This window comes from Euwallacea similis, chromosome 1 (assembly GCF_039881205.1).
Source record: "Euwallacea similis isolate ESF13 chromosome 1, ESF131.1, whole genome shotgun sequence".
Classification (NCBI taxonomy): domain Eukaryota; kingdom Metazoa; phylum Arthropoda; class Insecta; order Coleoptera; family Curculionidae; genus Euwallacea; species Euwallacea similis.
In genome coordinates this window covers 5472908-5494364 of record NC_089609.1, presented here as the reverse complement: position 1 = coordinate 5494364, position 21457 = coordinate 5472908, and the positions used below count along the sequence as shown (strand labels likewise).

At 35.1% G+C, this 21457-nt stretch overlaps 5 protein-coding genes and 1 non-coding gene across 9 annotated transcripts in view; 3 read left to right on the top strand and 3 right to left on the bottom strand.

Moving 5' to 3' along the window:
- sta (stubarista 40S ribosomal protein SA) overlaps nucleotides 1–21457 on the bottom strand; it is a 68874-nt gene that overhangs the window by 3342 nt on the left and 44075 nt on the right. The window lies entirely within an intron of this gene.
- Nucleotides 1–21457, bottom strand: part of LOC136419875 (transducin beta-like protein 3) — a 45108-nt gene that overhangs the window by 8591 nt on the left and 15060 nt on the right. The gene's annotated exons all lie outside the window — the stretch shown is intronic.
- Nucleotides 126–7289, top strand: Dis3l2 (Dis3 like 3'-5' exoribonuclease 2). Its single transcript, XM_066391643.1, has 17 exons — nucleotides 126–539; nucleotides 1409–1623; nucleotides 1687–1876; nucleotides 1933–2108; nucleotides 2162–2306; nucleotides 2368–2594; nucleotides 2651–2855; nucleotides 2911–3038; nucleotides 3596–3770; nucleotides 4096–4273; nucleotides 4333–4410; nucleotides 4468–4689; nucleotides 4742–4962; nucleotides 5019–5216; nucleotides 5433–5517; nucleotides 5647–5797; nucleotides 6736–7289. The coding sequence occupies exons 1-17, from the start codon at nucleotides 335–337 to the stop codon at nucleotides 7045–7047; spliced, it is 3111 nt and encodes a 1036-aa protein (XP_066247740.1). The 5' UTR covers nucleotides 126–334; the 3' UTR covers nucleotides 7048–7289.
- Nucleotides 8891–21341, top strand: LOC136410676 (pH-sensitive chloride channel 2-like). 3 transcript variants are annotated; one of them, XM_066392944.1, is made up of 10 exons: nucleotides 8891–9308; nucleotides 15335–15477; nucleotides 15528–15772; nucleotides 15829–15980; nucleotides 16038–16201; nucleotides 16250–16399; nucleotides 19832–19987; nucleotides 20039–20204; nucleotides 20265–20457; nucleotides 20679–21341. In XM_066392944.1, the coding sequence occupies exons 1-10, from the start codon at nucleotides 9223–9225 to the stop codon at nucleotides 20940–20942; spliced, it is 1719 nt and encodes a 572-aa protein (XP_066249041.1). In that variant the 5' UTR covers nucleotides 8891–9222; the 3' UTR covers nucleotides 20943–21341. The 3 variants fall into 3 exon arrangements, with proteins under 3 accessions (XP_066249041.1, XP_066249051.1, XP_066249059.1); XM_066392954.1 differs by having other exon boundaries at nucleotides 8892–9308; nucleotides 15829–15977; XM_066392962.1 differs by having other exon boundaries at nucleotides 8893–9308; nucleotides 15528–15760; nucleotides 15829–15977.
- On the bottom strand, nucleotides 18043–18916 carry LOC136410694 (transmembrane protein 272-like). 2 transcript variants are annotated; one of them, XM_066392975.1, is made up of 4 exons: nucleotides 18759–18916; nucleotides 18634–18672; nucleotides 18349–18576; nucleotides 18043–18294 (listed from the first exon to the last, which is right to left on the bottom strand). In XM_066392975.1, the coding sequence occupies exons 1-4, from the start codon at nucleotides 18865–18867 to the stop codon at nucleotides 18104–18106; spliced, it is 567 nt and encodes a 188-aa protein (XP_066249072.1). In that variant the 5' UTR covers nucleotides 18868–18916; the 3' UTR covers nucleotides 18043–18103. The 2 variants fall into 2 exon arrangements, with proteins under 2 accessions (XP_066249072.1, XP_066249081.1); XM_066392984.1 differs by lacking the exon at nucleotides 18634–18672.
- Nucleotides 19667–19737, top strand: TRNAG-GCC (transfer RNA glycine (anticodon GCC)). Its single transcript has one exon. It is a non-coding gene; the product is annotated as a tRNA-Gly (tRNA).

The following is a 21457-nucleotide window of genomic DNA, read 5'->3' as shown; positions in this document are numbered from 1 at the left end:
GTTGTCTGAATGTCAATTAACTCTCAAATGTCACAGTAACAATATCTAATTTTTGAGGTTGTGTTTAAAGTTTTTTTAAATCCAAAAATTTAAAAAAAACTAAATTTTACAAAAAAAGGAGAAATTTGAAGTACCATTCTAAATTTTGAATCACTTTCCGATCTCGACAGATATTACTATCTGATTATACACTTAACTGTCTCGCCAACTTCAAGTCGCTGGGATATATCAAACGTTTGTTATCATCTCTATAATAGTTTTCGTCTCCGTTTTTCTGAAATGAAGGAAGTCATATTGTGAAATATTTTGCGATATAATCAGTGGCCCTATAACCATGAAAAAAAGCCAAGAGAGGATGGCCTTCTTAGGCAATCCTCAGCCTCCATCCTTAAATGTCAATGCAAGTTCAAGCACTTTAACTTTGTCCAAAACTCCTGCATTTTCAGCCTCTCCTAGAAGCCCTTATGTATCTGTTGGTAACATACCTGTGCAAAGTAGACGAAATGAAACAATGGATTTTGGCAATAGTTCATTGACAGGTATTTACATAACTTTATGTTTCTTATTGAATTTTATTATTTGTCACCCTTTTTTTATATATGTTATATTTATTCTATCAGTTTTGCCCTCAGTTTTACAAATGAGAAATTAAAAAATATGTTTTTGAATATTATACATAGAGTTTATGCCATAGTATAAAAGAGAAAAAATCAGGTAAATCAGATCAATCACCTCATGGGAATAATTGAATGTAGAATTTTGCAGTCTTCCTCATGAGAGCTTTATTATCCAAGATATAAAACTCACTGACAAAGCCAAAATAATTAAACTCACTATAGTTACAATGAGTACCTTTAAATAGCTATTATAGGTTTACTCCATTTCTAAAAATCCCCAAATATTCATACTTACTTGCAGACCATTACTTATTTGCCAAAAGTTTAATGGGAGCTTATTAGAAATGGTGTTACAGCCAGAAACAATAAAATGTTTTACCAGTATGGATTTAAGTATTAGCAAAGGTATTTAGTTGAGATTCGTAGTTGCCTCCATTGAGAGCGTCTCCCAAAATCGCGAATTAAACATGACGATTCCAAAATAAAAATGCATACTAAAGTTAGCAACTTACAAATATTTACAATATCTTGCTGAATGAATTACACAGTCATTCAATAATGTATCTGATGAAACATAGACTGAAAGAGCTGTTTTAAGCAGCTCCTTCAAACACAAACATCATACTCTGAAAACAACCGCACCAATACAAAATATACTCTTCTCGCTATCAAAATTTTCCAAGTTTACTCTAAAAGAACATTTAAATTGCATAGTACAAGTCTTGTCAATATTCAAAAATAGATAAAAAGCAGGCAATTTCCCTGTTTACAGTGGTCTTTTCTGTGCTTAGATTCTGCAAAAAAAAACAGATCTCAGAACAGACGCAGGGAGAGGAAACACAAATTCCAATTAAATAATTCAAATTCAGTCTCATCTGAGTCTACGCCGTACACCAGTCCCAGAATGCTCAAACAAAAGTTAGTTACAACGAGCCAAGTTTGCCAATATGATCAGCTAGCCAGTTTGTTACCTTTAAAAAAAGAAGATACGCCGGCCTGTAAAGAGGTTTAATTTACGCCAAAATGTGATCAGGACAATTTAATTTTGTGATAAATAAAAATCTTGCAGGACGAATCACCTTTAAAGTTTACTTGCAATATCATATCCATGGACAAAACAAGAAATGGCAAAGTCTTTAGGAAAAGAAATAAAGAATATAAATACATTAATTTAAAGTCTTTCCTCGGATCAGCTAAAACGTACATTTTCGAGACGCATTTGCAAAAATTGAGTTCTGCATTAAAAGATTTAACTTTGGGTAGGTTTCAAGGGTCTTCATTTATGTCCTCATGGGTTGTTGAGAGACTTTTACAGCTGCTGAGACTCGAACTTATAAAGGCAGAAAATATTTTAACAATACTGCGTTGAGGCAAAAAACAAAAGTGGAAACAAAAACACAGAGAGAGAAGTGGGGAAGGACGACTGAGAAAGGTCAGCATGGAAATGAAGCAAATCAATCTGTCTTTGTTTCTGAAGATAGCAGTGTCGAAGTATGTTTCTAAAACATGGTAAAATTGCAATTGAGATTATTTTTTTATTTAAGGTGAATCAAAACACTAGTCGTAGTTCAGGGAAGTTAAAAACTCCCAAGAAAGAGAAACATAAAAGACATAAACATGAAAGGAAAGCGGCCAAAGAAGCCCAGGAATCTTTTCCCGCCAGTTTCACTGCTGATATGGCAAAACTTGGTAATACTTTACTTCTTTTTATTACATAAAAATACTCATTTAAAAACCAATATTTTTAAAGGCTATCAAAACGGAGAATTAATTAAAGGTTTTATCAGAATCAATCCAAAAAACAGTCAAGAATCTTATGTGAGCAACCCCAATTCATCTTTACCCGATTATTTCCTGACTTCCATTGCTGATAGAAATAGAGCATTGGAAGGGGACCAAGTCTTGCTTTTATTAAAGCCGGAAGAGGAATGGCAAGAAGGAAAACAGACTGCTATTGTAGTCTTTATTCTTGATAAAGTAATTAACTGTTCTTAATTATTTGGTGGATTACTTATTGTGATTTTTGTTAATAGATACATCCACGTACCACTGTGGGGAATTTAAAACCATCTGGAGAACTTGGCTATGCTTTGTTTTATCCCAGAGATAAACGTATGCCTTGTATGAGAATACCAGAGGTCTCTTGCCCAAATGGCTTCAGACGAGACCCTAAAGCTTATTCAAATATTTTATACTTGGGGCGCTTGTTGCAGTGGTCTCAGCCTCATAAGGCTGTGGGTAATGCTTTTGAATTTCTGGATTAGCAATAGGTATTTATTTTTTATTATTTTAGGGGTTATTATAGATACCCTAGGAAGGGCAGGTGATTTGAACGTCGAAACTTTGTCAATATTGAAAGAGTTTTGTTTGGATATAACTCCATATACTCCAGATATGGTTCAGTTTTTTCCAAAAACAAAAGTAAGTATGAACAGAGTTATGGTTCATTATAGACCCAACAAGTAATGGGTTGAGATTTTTTGTAAACTAAGTTATTCTCAAATTTGGATTTCAATAAGATCAGGGCTTCCAGGGATTTTTCAATTAAGTCACATCTTTCCCCTTGAGTATTAGTTTTTTATGGCCTTCTTAAATCTGTTTCCCTTAAGTGTTTAATGCTATAAGGTAGTTTATTATAAGAGAAAGTTAGTTCATAATAATTTTCCCCATTTCGAGTACGTTCTAATGTAGTAAACGGTACTCTTGGAGCTAACGGGATTTTATGGGAATTCGCTTCTACTAATTCTAGACAGTTTAAAATATAATGATTCGCTCTGACTGTCTTGCTCTTTAGGTCATTTCTAGAGATTGCATTTCAAAAATGCAAGAAACTTTCCATTGCTGGAAAGCGTATTAAAATCAAACAAATATCCTTTAAAATACATGAATCAAAAGGGGCTAAGAAATCCGTTACCTGTAGTTATTGATAAGCGGTTTGTGACTGAAATTAAAATTTTCAAACCGTTTTCCTGTTCTAGGTTATACCACAAGAGGAATTAAAAAAGAGAGAAGATATAAGGAAAGAGTGCGTTTTTACAATTGATCCTTTGACTGCTCGTGATTTGGATGATGCAGTCTCAGTCAAAGAGCTTCCAAACGGGAATTATGAGATTGGTGTTCATATTTCAGACGCCAGTTATTATTTAGCAGAGGGTAAGCATGTTGTAAAGGTTGTATTATCAGTCGGCGAAACAATTACATGTTTTACCCGGCGGAAATACAATTATATTGCCTTGACCTTTACCATTCCCCAGTCGTTGACACAACTAGGGATAACGTTTTGGTAGTAAACGGGCTACTTTTTCACCTTATTAAATAATAACTATATGTTTTTAATTAAAAAATGTTATAATTGTTTTCATGTCTTTAATGGAACAGACGGGGTTAAAACTGGTTTTTGGTTCGCCTTTAAATATCACTGTTTCTATTTCAATTACGTACCACATTACTTCAATACATTTTCCCTAAACTTAATTAGACACACCCCTGGACCAGATTGTGTCCCAAAAAGCTACCACTATCTATTTAGTAGACACGGTATACCACATGCTTCCCGTGGAGCTTTGCCTCCATTGCTCTTTATTGCCAGGCGAGGATAAACTAGCTTTCTCAGTTTTTTGGGAAATGAATTTACAAGGAGAGATCTTTAACACTAGGTACTAAATAAAAATATTTTAAATAAAGCCAGTGTAACATCCCAAATTGCTGGTTTTAGATTTGTGCGCACAGTTTTAAATTCCTGTGCCCAATTAGCTTACGAGCACGCCCAGCAAATGATCGAGAATCCATCCAAGTAGGTTTTAATTTAATACCAGCCCTTTAGGTTTAATTTATTTTCTGCCATTGATAGAGAATTCAAGAAAGAAGAGCTGCCTCAAATTCATAACAAATTTACTGTTCGGGATTTGAGCAAAACAGTGAACGTTCTCCAAAAAATTGCCGTAAATTTAAGAGAGGCCAGAATTAAATCTGGCTCATTAAGAATCGACCAAATTAAACTGCTTTTCAACCTAAACCCACGAAATGGGGAACCCACAGATTTCATCGTTTACGAAAACAAGGAGTCCCACAGGTATTTTTTTTGTAACTTTGCTATTTGAATGTTAATTCTCAATGCCCTTCAGACTAATTGAGGAATTTATGCTGTTGGCAAATATCTCAGTAGCCAGAAAGATCAACGAATCTTTCCCGGACATAGCGTTTCTTCGTTGTCATGAACCGCCAAAATACACGATGTTAGTCGAGGCTCAGAGAACATTGGAATCTTTCGATTATTACGTGGATGTTTCGTCAAGTGGCGGAATACATTCTAGTTTAAAAAAATATATCACCAATGATTATCAAGGTTAAGATTTTGCCTTTCTTTGCGACAGAATGAAGCATAATTGGGGGCCATTTTAGGGATGTGTCGTCAGATAGTTTTAAACCATATTTTTGCTAAACCCATGGCTCGAGCCCGGTACTTTTGCGCCGGTTCCATGGATAACGAGGAGAAATACAATCATTATGCTTTAAGTGTTCCGATTTATACGCATTTTACTTCCCCAATTAGGAGATATGCTGATATTATGGTGCATAGACTCTTGGCGGCTAGTTTAGGTAAGTTTCAAATATTCATTTAGTTAATTTATGTGTTATTTGCTTGCTGATAATATTTTTCTTTAGAGTTATGATAAAAACATCTTAATATTTAGAAAAATGTTTACTTATTTTTTTTATATTATTGGGCCGAACACTTTCGTTGAATTTGACCAAAATTTTCGTCAATATGAAGTTTTACCATAATGGAAATACACATTTTCCCTGATTTTTCAGGTTACGCTCCAAAACCCAAGTGGGATTTGGACCATGTGAATCAAATAGCGGCTAATTGCAATTGTCAAAAGTATAATGCTAAAAGGTAAGGTAAAATAGAGCCTAGGTATTGGTCAGATTCATGTTATGATCCATAGTTTCTATGATTGTCTAACCATGGTCAAAAATTTTTGTTCTTTCTCGCTAAATCTTTTTCCCTTTCAATGAATTCTAGGGCAGGTGAAGCTAGCAGTAATTTGTACCTTGCACATTACATAGAGAAAAATCAGCCTTACATCCAGGACTGCATTGTAATTGACGTCAAAGACCGGTCCTTTGATGCTATAGCCCTGAAAACCGGCAGCGTGGTTCGAATCTATGCAAAGGTAAAAGTGATGTTTTGCTAAAAAAATCATGGATTATAAAAAACTGTCAGTAATAAGAGTAGGAAACAGAAGCAATTGCTGATACTTTTCTTCAAATATCGTTGTAATTTTGATTTCAATGATCATAACAATTCAAAAAAAGTTCATTGACCGCATTCTTCATTAAAGAGCAATTCCTTTTAACTTTGACCTCCATGCGAATAATCGCGTTGACCCACTAACATTAAGCCGATAAAATCACGTGCCTCCGACGAAACATCTCATCTGCCTTTCATCGGATCTTATTTATAGATTGAGTAATGATTCTTTTCGGATTGCCTGTTTGTACATCATTAAGAGCATTTAGTTCTAATGTCTTTTTCTTCCTAATTGTCTACGTAGAATCTTGAGATTTAGCAATACGCGTAAATCGCCTAGAAATATCATTGTAACCAATTTTGCACGTCATTGGTGATTCTGCAGGACAATTAATGGAGAGTATGTTTATAGAACTTATTATCTTTTATCTATGTGGTGGTATGAGGTTAAAATGTAATCATTTTATTCAATTTACTACCTTAATCTAAAAATTATTGTTTTTTAAGGTGATTTTTTTGCTACTTTTATAATGACAGTAGTGAGGCAAAATCTAGTATTTAGGAATATTTAGGATCAATAAATTGAATCTTCTTACATTTTTGTTATGTAGTGTATAGGGCGCAGTTGGCGTTATGTCCATCCTCTTTAAAGGGGTATAACCTTTGCCACATAATGAAATTTGGTTCTAATAAAATTCTTATTCCCCAACATATTCTATGCAAAAAGAAGTCTCCATGAATCCCCTTTCTTAGGATATTTGAAGTTAACATAAAAACATTACCCGTGATATGTGATAGAGTTTTTAATGATTGAACTTCCATGAATTACATATTTTTTACCTCATACAAATTTAATTTCAGAAATGCGAGGACAACCCAACGTGGACCATTGAAAACATCGCACCCTCCAGCTCTAATGTGACAAAATCCACTTTAGAGCATGAAAAAAAGATACTTCGCCTGATTATTGAGTTCCCAGAAACGGAAAATATCGCACAGACTTTTAAATTGACCGTAGAAATGTTCACTATAGTCAAAGTGGCACTGAAACGAGTTTCCAATTCGTATAAATTGGAAGCGACCCTTCTTAGGCCTATGTGCACTAAGATTTTCCAGAAAAGTAAAAGTAATCACGGTGATGTAGGTGCTCTTAATGATCAGTCTTCAAACTGATTTTTATAGTTTGTAGTCAGGGTGGAGGAAATTAAAAAAGTATTTGGCAAATGAATATTTTAAATAATATGATTCAGACCTGTAGATTTTTTCTCCCTATTATTACGTTGTGTCTTCTGTCTTTATGTCCTTATTTTCTTTTATTTAATTTGCTTGCTGTATTGACGAGGAACTTTTCGGAGGACAAATTAATGATTGATTCAAGAGTGTCCGATCAAATTTTAAAAATACATTTTAATATCGTCAGGAGATGTAATAAATTGTATTTTATGCTAAGTTGTAGGCATTTTATTAAATAAATTTTCACAATCTTGTTTGTAACCTTTTTTTTCTGAAACCTTCGATCAAAACTACTATTCTAGTCTCTACTCTACTTGAAACAGCTCTACTCTCAGATTATTTAAATTTCTGAATTATAACGATTAATAATAGAACTAATTGTTTAGACGTTTTCCAGAAATCTAGAAGCAATTTAACAGCATCCCTGAAATCCTTAAAACGCTATTTATTTGGTTTTTTGTTTTTGGTCGCTTATAAGTCAAGACTTGCTTTTGCTCTAGGCAATGGCCCGTCATTTGAAAATAAATGGGCCAATTTGAATAAAATCGCGCCAAAGATAGAGAAGGCTGAACGGAGTAATAGAAACTGTTCAGAAGTTTTTAGCATTTTAATGGAGAGTGCAAATATTTGCGTTTATTGTAAATAAACGTAAGTGCCTACTTAACACTAGGTTCACCATTTCGTACCTATCTGCGTCAGCCTAATTAATAGACTATAATGAGATAATGACAGTCTCCTATTAATCAATATTTGTAGATTATATATTTTAAATTTAGATTTTAGCCATAACTAGGTATGTGTTTGTTATACGAGAAGATTGTAAATAGAAATTCTGAAAAGGAGTATATTTTTATAGAGACAAAAGTGCAGAAAAAATCCAACTTGTGATACTGGTTTCAATAATCGAGTATATGTTTATCATAGAAAATTCACTTAGTCATGACACTTTGATTATGTCGCATTAAAACATGTCCAATAAAACTTGAAAAAGAAAGGTGTATTAATAATTTCGGTGCTTATTTTGACTCCATAGTGTAATACTAGTTCAAGTACGGTTTTAGCCAAATTGGCTAACTATATTATTAAATTGTACAATTTTTAATCTTCTTTTGAGACCTAATTCTTCTTTTAAATAAGGGCAGTGCTGTGAAGTTTTATATGAAACTGTTACTCAGGATAACCTGTGCTTATCTTTATACAGTATGTCAAGAAAGAAACACTAAATAGCAATGATAAAAAATAATTCGAAAGTAATTTTTTGGTCGTTTAAAAGCAGCTTAAATACAGATAAAAAGGAATAAATCGAATTCTTTTCTAAACTACTGTTCGGATTATTTATTGGTTTGCTTTTCGGGTTAAATTGTGAATTGATACGCCACTGGTTTTTCGGAATATAATACCTTACGGACCTCACGACATGCTATTCATTTGGTGAGGTTTGTGAGAAAATGGCTATTTTGTGCACTTGGTATGCCATGTTTTTTCTACGATTACAACGACATAAAAATAGTGAAAAATAAAAGGGGACTGTCTGCTTAAATGTTGATGATATTATTATTTTGGTTAGTTTGCCACTTTTTCTTTCACTATTTCGTCCTGCACCACTCAGAATAAACTAGCCGCTTACAGCACCAACCGTTTTATAGTCGAAAAATAAGTAGCACATTGTAAACTTTATCCCGCCTAACGTGCTATTCCAAGCTAGGGCAAACAAATTCATGCATCTACCACCACTCCCGGCTTGCGAACCATAAAGTGGCAGCATTTTATCTCCGTTCATGACTGCTATTTGGCTAAAAACAATCACGCCAAATATTGTTTAAACAATCGTCTGACGCCACCGTCAGCTACCGCAATAAGAGTCCGGGTTCCGGCCGCGAGGGCCCAATAGTAGGCCCGGAGCGCTCTTGGCGACTGTAAAATTCTTGAAAAAAAAGTAAAAATTTGCCGTAATTTTAATTATTGTCAATCTCTGAGGAACACCTTTAACCGTCGAATTAGCAGTAACTTTTTTCTTAGTCGTGGCGAGTACGTAATTTGTTTTTAATAATTATTATTGAAAGTCGAGTTTAATTGCCGTCCCCGCATCACCGGCCTCAACGAGGTCTGTTTATCATGGTCTCAGTGCCGGTGGTCAGGACAGTGGTTTTTACGGTGGTGATTTTTGGTGTTTTTTGTAATATTTCACCTCCGGTATATGGGTAAGTACAAAAAATTAATTAGCACACTAAATTTTAAAATAAAAAATGCAAAAGAACATGAATTTGATGAAAAATTGCGAATATTACGTTCTAAGGTCAGTTTCGGCCAGATCTTCTTTCAGTATGTGGTATGCAGTTTCTGCAAATGCGTTTTCAACCTTAGTTGCGAAGTAAAATAATTAGAAAAGGTCAGTTTTTGTTATTTTCAAGTTACCTTGAAAATAGCGCTATAAAACTAGCTAATAATACTAAAATTTTCCCCCGCGAGTAATCAAGGTTAACAAAAAATCTAGGAGAGATAAATATCAGAACATCACCAAGATTTCTCAATGGTCTGTTTGTTAATCTCACTTTGGCTTAATAACAAAAAATGTTGACTTAAGATTAATTCCGGTTAAGGGCTAATAGTTAGCCAGAAAATCTTTAAAATTCACCTAAAGTCAATCCATAAGTAAGTTTATTCTCGATTCATCGTTTAACAATCGAAGCAAATCCTTAAGAAATACCTTGGTATTTTCAAGCATTTTTGGAAGCTTTGATGGGATCCTCAGAGACAGGGCCGGCCTTAGCGAGCCTGGCGAAATTTTTAATTACAATCCCCCTACCACCCAAAGAAAAATCGCCGACCAGGAAAATGTGTCGCCCTGGGCCATCGTGCGGCCTCGTCCCCCCATAAGGCCAGTACTGCTCGGAGGTTTTCAATGTATTGTTGGGGGGTAAAATTTTCAATTCATTTTGCAGAGGTTACTCAGATATTAAAAAATATTTTCTCCCGAAAATAGCAATTTTATACAGGGCGTTTTTTAGCGTGTCAAAGTCTGCTTTTTTTACCAAATAAGCAGTTTCATTTGATTTTTTTTTCCAATTTTCCATTTCCATTCAATCCAGAGGCGTACCTAATGTCTTGAGTCTGAAGTATACCATACGAAACTTATCTCCGTGATTTTTTTTTAAATTGCAATGATTAAATGAATTAAGTCGGATTGATTTTTGCGCGGGAATAGTCGAGTATATCCCAAATTTGCTATTTTTTATTGATTTCAGCCAGAAGCGCACATCCCTTGAATTTTGAGTATACAAACAAAGAATTTTTGGCAAATCGTAAAACTCAAAAGAGTCGAAATTCGCTTATTCGTTTATGTTTGAATTCGGCTCTTGATCATTGTCCAAAAGCTGCTGCTAAATGAACACTTCCGTTATATTTAAACTAGAGACGACCTCTCATTTGCGGACAGAAGAAGGATCAAAATAGACTTTGATCTGGCCTAAAATCGCCAAGATCGCCATCAATGGATTCTCCCATAACCACAAAGAAAATAACCTGAATTAATTAAAATTACCTCATCTGACTCGTCAATAGCCTTTCTCGATATTATTTCAACAAAAGCAATAAGAAATTAAACATTTTGAAAAGAATAATTATTCCTGACCTATTTAAGTTGAAATAGTGAATCTCATGGTTAACTAAACATGTATATCTCCTTAGTCGTTCATGTATGTTCAAGCAAGTTCATAAACATATGAGCAATTAATTAATAATCACATTTAATTTATCTGGCAATTCCACTTTTGTCAAGGTATTTCTCAAAAGCTTCCATCACGACTTTGTGCATGATAATAATGTTTGCTCCGTGTGTTTTCCTAAAAGACCTGGTTTTCAGGAAATCCACTACACAAGAATAAAGGTGGGGCTGTTATATATTACATTCTTGCATGATAATCATAATTCTTTCAATCATGAGTAGCGTTATTCAGCAATTAAAGCTGCTTCCAGGAGACTTCTTCTGCCCCTCGTTTTGTGGTTTTTGCCATCGGTGGGTTTTCTTTTGATTAACCATAATCCAGCACCGACAATTGTAAATTTATTTAAATAAATACACATGGCTGGTTCGGGTCAATTATTGCGTACCATAAATCAGAAACAGCAATTGGAAGTATCAAAGGATCAGGCTTCATGAGCTTTTAAAGCCCGGTATTATAAGTAGAACGTGTAAACACTGAATCCATTACAAATATGATGGAAAAATGCTAATTAGAGCTGTTTCTGGAAAATATGACGTGAGTGAGGTTCGTGTAAAATGATGCATTTGGAAGGATTTTATTATCAAAGCTGTGAAGAAGAACTCTGCCACGGAGGAACAAAGACATACCCAATGCTGTAGGACTCCTCAAATCGTAATGAGGTTGATATGATTTTTGGCCTAAAAAGAAATCTCAAAAAATTAAAACAAACACTGTTATTCAGGAATCCCTGAACATAGCACAACTAATTAAAAAAATATATTTCTTTTACTCATATCTTTATTGGGAAGAGCTTAAAGAGCCTTGCAGCTCAAGGAGTGGTCTAAAGGTACCTCACCTTTAAAACTGAGTAAATTTATTTAACCCTAATTTAATATTTAATTAAGGTTTACCGGTTATACAGCAAGACCTCACGGTGAATACAAAATGGGAAATCCAGAGGACGAAGACGAAAAGAAGATTTCATGCAAGGTTGGTTCGGGTTAGAATTTTCTATCGATCTCATTTAGTTCAGGTTTTCTCTTCTAGATGATTGCGGACAAAAAAATCCAGAGAGCGAAGAGCGGGAAAGGTTTTTAGTGGAAGGTTAGTTGGGGTTCGACTGTCGATGGTACCTCCGTTCTCTCATTTCGTTCTTAAAAGAACAGAACTGGAGTGTGCAGTACCCCTCTCTCTTCTTCTTGACGTTCCAGAATTTCCGATTCGGCTACTTAGTATTCAACTGAACGTTTGGATTCCTTGTGGCTCATTGACTTCAATATTTTTGCGGAGCTTTACTGTAGTTTGAAATTTAAAAACTTGGAGATACACTGTTGATGACAACATTGAGCTATAAAGCTACGAATGGATGCCGCAGGAGTCTAAATTTGGTTGTCCTCAGAAGTGGCTCGCTTGCTGAACTATTCAGTTAAAGTCAAAGCCATATTTACGAGAGTTTACGTATCGCTATACACTCTGTATTAGATAATGATGAACAGCACGGGGATCTCGGAAACGGTAATAGATACAAAATCGCTTAAAATAGAAAAAGTTGTGTAATTTAAAGCAAATTAGTAATCTATTTTCAAATCGGCTAAACTCCGAATTATTGCGAAAAAAACGAATTTGGCGGTTTTCGTTTTTTGAAAATAGCTTTTATACGGTTCCAGTTAGAGGAATGAAAGTTTTACATTATTTAGACGCTTTTTTGAAAACTTCTTAGCAGTGTTGCCAGTTTTCCTGTTAAATCCTTACTTTTGGACATAAATTGTTAAACTTTTGATTTTCATACACGCGCAAAATCGAATATTTACGTTTTTAAAATCATCCTAAAATTCCCTTTTCAGTCATGTATTACATTTGGTATTTTTCTCAGAAACTCTATGAGGTATAGCCATTAAAACATTTTTCGATGTCGCCTATGATTTTAACTTAGAGCGACACTCTAACTGAAACCATATAAAAGTTATTTGCAAAAAACGAAAGCCGACAAATTCGCTTTTCTCGTCACTATTCGGAATCTAGTCAGTACAAAAACAGATCACTAATTTACTTTAGACTGCATAAATTTTTTCCATTTTAAGCAATTTTGTATCTATTACCGTTTCCGAGATCCTCATGCTGTTCATCTCATCTGGGACACACTGTACAGTAAAAACCGAGCATGTGTAACTCTCACGGGTAAAATTTTAAAAATATCCATCGTGATTTCACCATAAAAAAATCACCGGAATTACTTCCCTTGTGTGTTTGCCCGAATATCCCTTTCACCAATACCGATTGACATGATTGATTTCGTAGGTAAACTGCTCCTCGTCGTTGTTTGCCCAAATTGATGCTTTCTGTAAATAATCGACTTGATAATTCGATTAAAGATGTCCCACGATACAGTTAATTGTACTGGCATTGTTCGACAATAATGGGTTTTTGTTTGGATTATTATCGGCTAATCGTTAGTAAATAGTAATAAATTTCATTAGACAACAAATCAAAGTGTTAATTATTCGAGTTGATAATAAATGGATTTACGACCTGTTGAAGCGCTTTCTTTTCTAGCCGTTTATTAGCACCTTCCTCATTCTACTTGATCTATTCACAATTTTAAATGCATTTGAGGATGCCGTTGAAATTGAAACAATAGCTGCTAGTGCTTTTTTAAGCAAACAATAATTACTGAAGTAACGGCATTTAATGCTTCGTCGGGTGATTGATTTGCACTATCGCGATTATCACCATCAGCGGTGTTAGACGTGTTTCTAATCCAGCGAAATATTGTATCATCCAAAAAACCCAGGAAACAATTCGGAATAATACCTCTGCAACTCTACAGAATTCTGCATTGAAATTCTCCATGGTAGAAATACGAACTTAGAATATTTGATAATTCCAGCTTGAAAACCAATTGATAGGAGGAAAACCATTCCGGAGCACCGACTAGAAATTTTCTACCTTGAAATTGCAAAATTTTAACATTTATCAATTCAATTTCAAGATCAAAAACTGGTAACTTACAGGGTTTGGGAAATTCAGAATTGGCCTGCAATTCGACACAAGAAAATCGTAAAATTTGGAAATTTTTAAAATTCCCAATTGGCTCGCAATTCGAGAGACAGAAGACGCGCTAAGTTGGGAAATTCAGAAATTCTGAATTGGCCTACAATTCAATCGGCGAAAAACGGAGAATTTGGAAGTTTTCGGAATTCTCAGCGGGCCTGCACTTCGATAGAGGGAAGATGCAGAAATTCTGTAAATTTTTAAATTCTGAATTTGCCTGCAGTTCAATAGCCGAAAGATACACAATTCGAGGAATTTTGATTGCCTGAATTAACCTGCAATTCGACAGACGAAAAGTGTAGGATTTGAGAAATCTTGAAGGGTTCCCCAGGATTTCATGAAAGCACCTCGAGTTGTTTCGACTAAATAATAAGAGGTATTTTTTTCTATTTTTAGAAAGATCGTGTGCCCTGAATATCAGCTATATGTAAAGTAGAACCACCGCATTTAGGAAATTCACCAGATTGCACCTACTCAAACTTTTAGTCTCTTATGGGTGCTATAAACTTTTATGATATCAAATCTTAGGCATATAGTAGGCTCACTGATAAGTATTGTAATCCGATTAAACGAGTCAAGGTTTACAGAACCCATTGAGCCGTAAAACAACGTTAATTCATTGTAAATATTGATTCATTAATAGTGCGGTTGTTTAGCAAGTAAATTGCACAGAAGTGGGGGTGATACCGTACAGTCGTCACCTTTGGAAGAATGTGATTATACGGATTAGAATTAGTAGCTCATAATGAACTCAGCAATTGTACCTTCCAATAGGCTACTGTTATGTAGCAGAAATTCGGCCAACCTGAAGAAGGAGGCTGTTTGTAGAGACCTTGTACCAAAACAGTCAAGTTGAATTTATTTCAAGAAGAATACAGGAAATCGTATTGAATTTAATTTCGGTACCGACCTGAAATCTGGTTCCCATTTGCCAATTCGAGGGCTCTATATTAAAAATCCAAAGTTTATTAGAAATTCACGATTTATGACGCCTCTTAAATTTATAATAGCGGAGTCTAATCTGAGCTATAAATAATCCGCTTACTTTTATGGTTTTGTTGTTTGGATACCTAATTCCAATGTTCAGCTGAATATACCCATTTAAGCCAGATATGGTCTAATTTTATAAAAACTCGCATGGAAATCTGACCGTAAAATCAGCAAGATGGTTTTTAAGCCATTAAGACCTTACATACACAAGTTTAATGCATTCCACCTCCATGTGACGTAAATATGAGTTCATTTTCGTGACGTTTCATAGAAGTCACATAAAATACGTTACTATAACGTTAGGAATTAATAGGTATTTAATTTGTTTGAAAATACCTTTAAACGCACAGTGGCAGACGTGTTTACGACCTTACAAATAAGTAATAACATATTTGTTGTACTTTCTTCTTTTTTTATGTTAAAACTGTGTATTTACACGCCTTTCGTCGCCTTTCTCTGTTTTTAAAAGACCTTTCTTCTAGTCAGCTAACGACGGTATCCATCACAGCTCTACCACCCATTGTCAACCAGCCAGTTTCACCAGCCCCCAAGAAATACCAAAACGCCACCATCCCTGTAACATCAGAACCGAACTACAGCCCAAGTATTTCATCTACGGAGAATGGTAAAACTCCTCTTCAATGTGAAAAAACCCTTTTCTAATCGCTCCCACAGAAATCTACTCGACTACCTGGACTACTATCCACACCACTCCAAAAAGGCCTGTCGACGTAAGCTGCCTCCCGTTGCACCTAATGGGTGAAATGGACCATTTGACCCAGGAGGAATTCACCTCCAAACTGACCGATTCTTGTAGGTACGATCGACTGATAAAACCGACCACTCCGAGTCCCCTCGAAGTGGACATGCAGATTGATCTCACTCACATTGAGTCCTCAGAGGCACAAGTATGTTGCTCTGTAAATAATGGCTGTCCAAAGTTCAGGCTTGAATACAGGTTTTTGGTGTTTTGTAGCAAATGAAGTCGTATATTTTGGTGCAGTTGGGGTATAAAGACAGTCGCTTGAAGTACGATACATTTTCCCCCAAGAGGGGGAATATCCAAGGGGAAGAGCCTTTGAGGAACAAGATATGGATTCCCCACCTCACCGTAAGGAATGAAAGGTTGTTAGTAGGATTCTAATGCAGGTTTAGTCAAATATTTATCATTTTTATGACTTTCAGAGAGTCTGCGGTGATGGGCTTGGACGGAAAGGACATCTTCGTTCAAATTAAACCTGATGGAGAAGTAAAGTATTCCTATAGAATGACGTTAACCTTCTACTGCTGGATGAACCTGAAGAAGTTCCCTTTCGACTATCAAATATGCGGCATCACTTGGATTAGTTGTGAGTAATTAAAATAGTACTTTCGGTAGATTTTAATGATCTTTTAAGGGTCTTACGACACCACCAACTTAAGGCTGAATTGGGCTAAATTGAACCCAGTGCAGATAGCCAGAAACTTGCACCTCACTGAGTTTGTCTTGGACTCGTCCTGGACTGAGAGTTCTACCCTTCCAGCCTCGTTTTCTACCGGCGGTTTAGGTGAGTCGAAATCCCTTTTATATAGAGAGCAACCTTATAATGAAAAATACAACAAAACTGCCAAAATTGCTACAATAACAAGGATAATTGTCCCTTGAGTGAAGACCTCAGCCTCGTTTTTGCGTTTCAAGTACCATCGCACTGTTTCCAGATACTTAGCCCTCTCCTCTGAAATTGAGTAATTATTTTTAGTAGATTTATTTGAAATTTCTTACCACTAGTCATTCCGTTGAGCCTTTCCTGCAGCCGGGAATCTACGAAGGACTCTATGTCAGATACATCAGAAAGATCAAGATCAGATTGGTCTGGTTCTTCGAAGCTTTTCTTCGTTGAAGTCATTGAAAATGAAGACTTTTATGACTTACTTTTTACCTTTTAAGTCAAATTCCATCTACCTATCTACCAGTACTGGGGACAATACCTCAATTGAGGCTCTAGATTTTTAGGGCCATCCTGGATAGATATTTTTAAGATACTTTTTCGGTCAATTTGAAACCGGCTTATGAAGCTCGGCGAAAAAACTGACTCGAGTTATTTTTTTAAAGTAATTGCTCTATCAATTTTGGAGACACCGGCGTTTAACGTGTATATAAAAAAATTAGGACAACGTTGAAATTGTTATTTTAATTTAATAGGAGGCCAGCCATAGAGTCTGATCAAAACTTATCTATACAAGGTGTTCCTTAATGTCACGTCAATATTTCAGTGTGGTTCCTCAGGTCATTTTATAGAAAAAAGTTCATATGAACATATCTTTGCAAAGACCCAAATTTTTAGCTACAGGGTGTTGAAATTTTTCTTTTCAAATCGTTATTTTTGAATTACTCAGAAAGTACTTTAGATATTACTGTAAATTTTGATGTGTGTTAACGGGACATAAAAGAAAAGTAATTCATTTCTCAACCAGTGGCGTCCCTGCATACATGTCTTCAAATATTTGCGAAAAAAGTGATATGCCACTGATATTTTGGGATAATTTTTTCTGATTAGACTGATCAGTCCAACATGAAGAAAGTTTCTTATGCTTTTCTTGTTATAAGAATCGCTCTTGATTAAAACAATAAAATTTCTTTTAATTGATTTGTTTATTTTAAGAGTTTATTATAAGCTATTATTTTATGTTATATTTTTTACAGTTTATTATAAGAGAATTTTTCATGTAGAATTGACCATTTAATCAGGAAAAATATTTCCGCGAAAACATGCCAGGGGCGTACCACTTTCTTCATAACTAATATCGGAAGACATGTATGTAAGTATGCCACTAGTTGAGCAATACATTTACATGGACAACACAGTAGGCATCTTTTTAACAGAAATTTTTTTTATTAGCCAGCAATAGCAAAACTAATATTGTTAAGGATCTATTACTTATTTACAACAAATATTACAAATGGCCCCCTCTCATCCCAATACATTCTCTAATTAGTTTCGAAAATATTACGAAAATGTTTAGAGTTCGCCCTTTAAGGTGTTCTAGTCCCTTTAAGAATCAATTTTTGGGATATGTTTATAAAAACTTTTTTTTTAATATATTTTTATCGCTATAATCACATCCCAAAATATTTCGACGTCATATCCGGACATTTTGCATGTTTCTATGAACCTTTATAAAATAGCCTGAAGAACCACATTCTGAAATATTAGCACGACATTAAGGAACGCCCTGTATTGTCCACTTTAATTATTTCATCTTTTATTCCTTCACACTGAAGATACAGTATCCTCAGGATTAGTATAAGCAAAATGCGTGCAAATGTACAAAACTAACACTGCCAATATGATGTACTCGGAAATGGATACGAAAAATGCGAAATAAAAGAAGGTCTTATTGCAGTACCTCCACCCTCCCAGGAAGAAATTCGGCTTCCATTCTACGATTATATTTATTGAAGCTAGAAGACAATTAATACACTAAATAATAATAATAGAATTGCAGTGCTGTTTACCAATAATCATCCACAAGCTCGCAGTTAAGCCGACAGTAACTAAAGCTGCAGTATGTCTGAATGGTTTGTAGACAAACATGATGAGAAAAGAGCTCTGCAGAAGTGCTCCCACTAGGATGTAAATGGGGAGCCAAGTATTGGTGGGACATGAATTGAGGTATTGGAGTCCGAAGATAACTTTTGATACTGGGATGACCAGGTTGATTACTATGCATATTCTGCGAAGACCTGAAACGTGATGAATTCAGAAGGTGGTGTATCTGATGGACGAAAGTTGGGTCTTACCGAGGGTATCATTGGGAATTGGGTTGGGAACCTTGGGGGCTGACAAAAATAAAAGACAATTAATGCGATAATTAATATCAAATATCCTAAAATTTAATCAAATAAGCTTAAATGTCGAGTCCTACCATCTAAAGAATAAGTCTTCCAAGCAGAGTCTATCTGATCTTCAAGTTTCAGTTCAACAGGAGCGGTAGTGGGTTCCTTAGTCTCTATTAATTCTAGCGTATTCCTCATTTAGAATTGTTAAGCTTAGAAAGAATATTTAGCAAAATATTTGATATCTTGAAAATTGATATTTATCAACAGGCTAAAATCTGGCATATCGGAATCTTTGTCAAAGTGAAATTAATACAGGGTGAGTCATGAGGAACTGTGCATACTTCTACCATGGAACAAGATTACTACGAGTAAGATCGAATGAGCATTAAAAAATTGCTCGCATTTTTTATTGTTTATTATGCAGGGAGTTTAAAAAATTTTGTCGAAAAATGGTTTTGGCTGTAACTTTGTAATGCCGTTTTTTTTTAATTTTCAGGTGAAAGAGTTCACGGTTGTGTACGAGTAAGATAATGTATTTAGAGTTTAAAAAATCCAGGACCGTTTTGAAGAAATTTAGTAAATTTTTTCCAAACAAAAAATCACTCTGAGTCCGAATTTTCGAAAAAGCGCTCTGCGCATTTGCTGAAGGTTAGGCGTGTGCTCTTGGAAAAAAATAGAAAATATCATTTCATACAACCTAATAGGTAACAAACGTATTCAATTATATTGCCATGAAATAATCAATTAATTTTTCATGCACTTTTCTAACGGGTGACTTAAAAAAACCTCCCAGGAGGTGGGTGTAACAGAGGGTATTGATTAAACCATTTTACTGGCAACACATGAATTCGTTTAAAACGTGACTTTGATATTTCTACATTTATTAGAAGTTTTTTTTTATAAACATCCTGTATTACATATAATTAAAATTATTACTAAAATTCTAGACCACATCTGAAACTGAATAACTGCTCAAGGAAAACCTTTGTTGCAAGCGTCGGTGGTTCAATGGTAGAATGCTCGCCTGCCACGCGGGCGATCCGGGTTCGATTCCCGGCCGATGCAGACTTTTTCTTTTTTTCGACAAAACCAACTTTCTAGTTCATTTACCGCCTATTATTCATTTGCCCTTGTGACCAAATAATTATTTCTTTTCCAGCGGGCAATTACAGTGCATTAACATTCAAGTTCAAGCTACGTCGAGAAATCGGCTATTACATAATGGACTACTTCCTACCATCCATGTTCTTGGTTGCCACCTCATGGGTCACCTTTTGGTTACAAGCGGACGCAAGTGCCCCAAGAGCAGTCTTAGGTGCTCAACAGAATATTTTTTGTTAATCTTAAAATTCACATTGCATTTTAGGCACTTCCACAATGTTATCGTTTATCACTTTAAATGGAGGCCTTACGAAGAACCTTCCAAAGGTCAGCTACATCAAGGCCAGCGAGGTTTGGTTCCTGGGTTGCTCCACTTTTATATTTTGCTCGATGGCGGAATTCGCTTTTGTTAATGTCATTTGGAGGCGAAGGTTTGCAATTAAAGGCTTTTTTGGGCACTAATTTTTAATGTTTTGTATTTTGGTCAACAGGAAGCAAGTTGAAATGAAGAAACCCAGTAGCAAGCACATTCTTATTGGGGCGGTTACACCTAGTTTAGCCAGGAAGCATGTGAGAAGAGCGGGGTCTTTTAATAGTCTGCATAAGAGTAGATCTTGTACTAGCCTTGAGGAGAAGAGTGAGAATGAGAAACAGGACTATCAGAATAATTACCTTACTGTGCATGTAAGTACTCACTTAAACTGACACATTCATGTTTCTCTAATTTAAACAAAATCTAATTGTTTTGCTGCCTTTTTACTTACTAATAATTCTTGATTTAAGCGATATCCAATTTCCAGATTTTCAAAAAGGGCTGGACTTAGTACAACTTAACAAGAAATTTGCATTTCCACTCTTTGCAAGAAGAATTTGATCGACCCAAAACACAATTTCTTCTTTTTCAGTCTTTCCCCACATCAATACAATCAGTCCCCACCATCAGAATAGCGAACGGTAGTAGCGATGAGCTGATCGATCTTGAAGATAGTGTTACTACCATTCCAGTACCAGAGAAGCTGGGAAGGACCAATGGGCATGCCCACCAAGGCTGGACTACCATGACCCCACATGAAGTGGCCAATTGGATAGACAAGAAATCAAGAATAGCCTTTCCAGTAGGTTTCATAATTTTTAATCTGTTCTACTGGACTTTTGTTTACGCCTTGTGATTATAAGAAGTTTTATTTATTTATTTTTGCTGTAATTTGGCCCATTGTATGGAAGAGGAAATCTCTAATTTCTGAGATTTAATACAAATGGGGAACTTAGAAATTGAGTCTTTGAATGGATTAAAGACACTTTGAAGATCTTTTATTCTAAGTTACTAACCATATTGAAATTGCGAATTTGTCAATTTTGTAGTGGAATCTCGTTACTTAAAAAATTAAGAATCTGAACAAAAAGAACACTTCTTCTTTGCCAGTGATATGCATATTTTAAATGTGATAAATGGGTTAAAAAGTAGTTCTAGCTCTTTCATACATGTTTGATTTAGCCATTTGCAATGGCTCATGCTAGACTTTTACAACCTACTAAGTGATAACTGATAATTTATGTATTATTTTCTACAACAGCTTTAATTAAAAAAATTCTACTTATTATAGGGTTTTATTTACTTTTTCCTCTTTTTCTTTTTTTTATCCCTTTCGGTGTACAGTTTTTTCAAAGTTTACGGATATTGGAT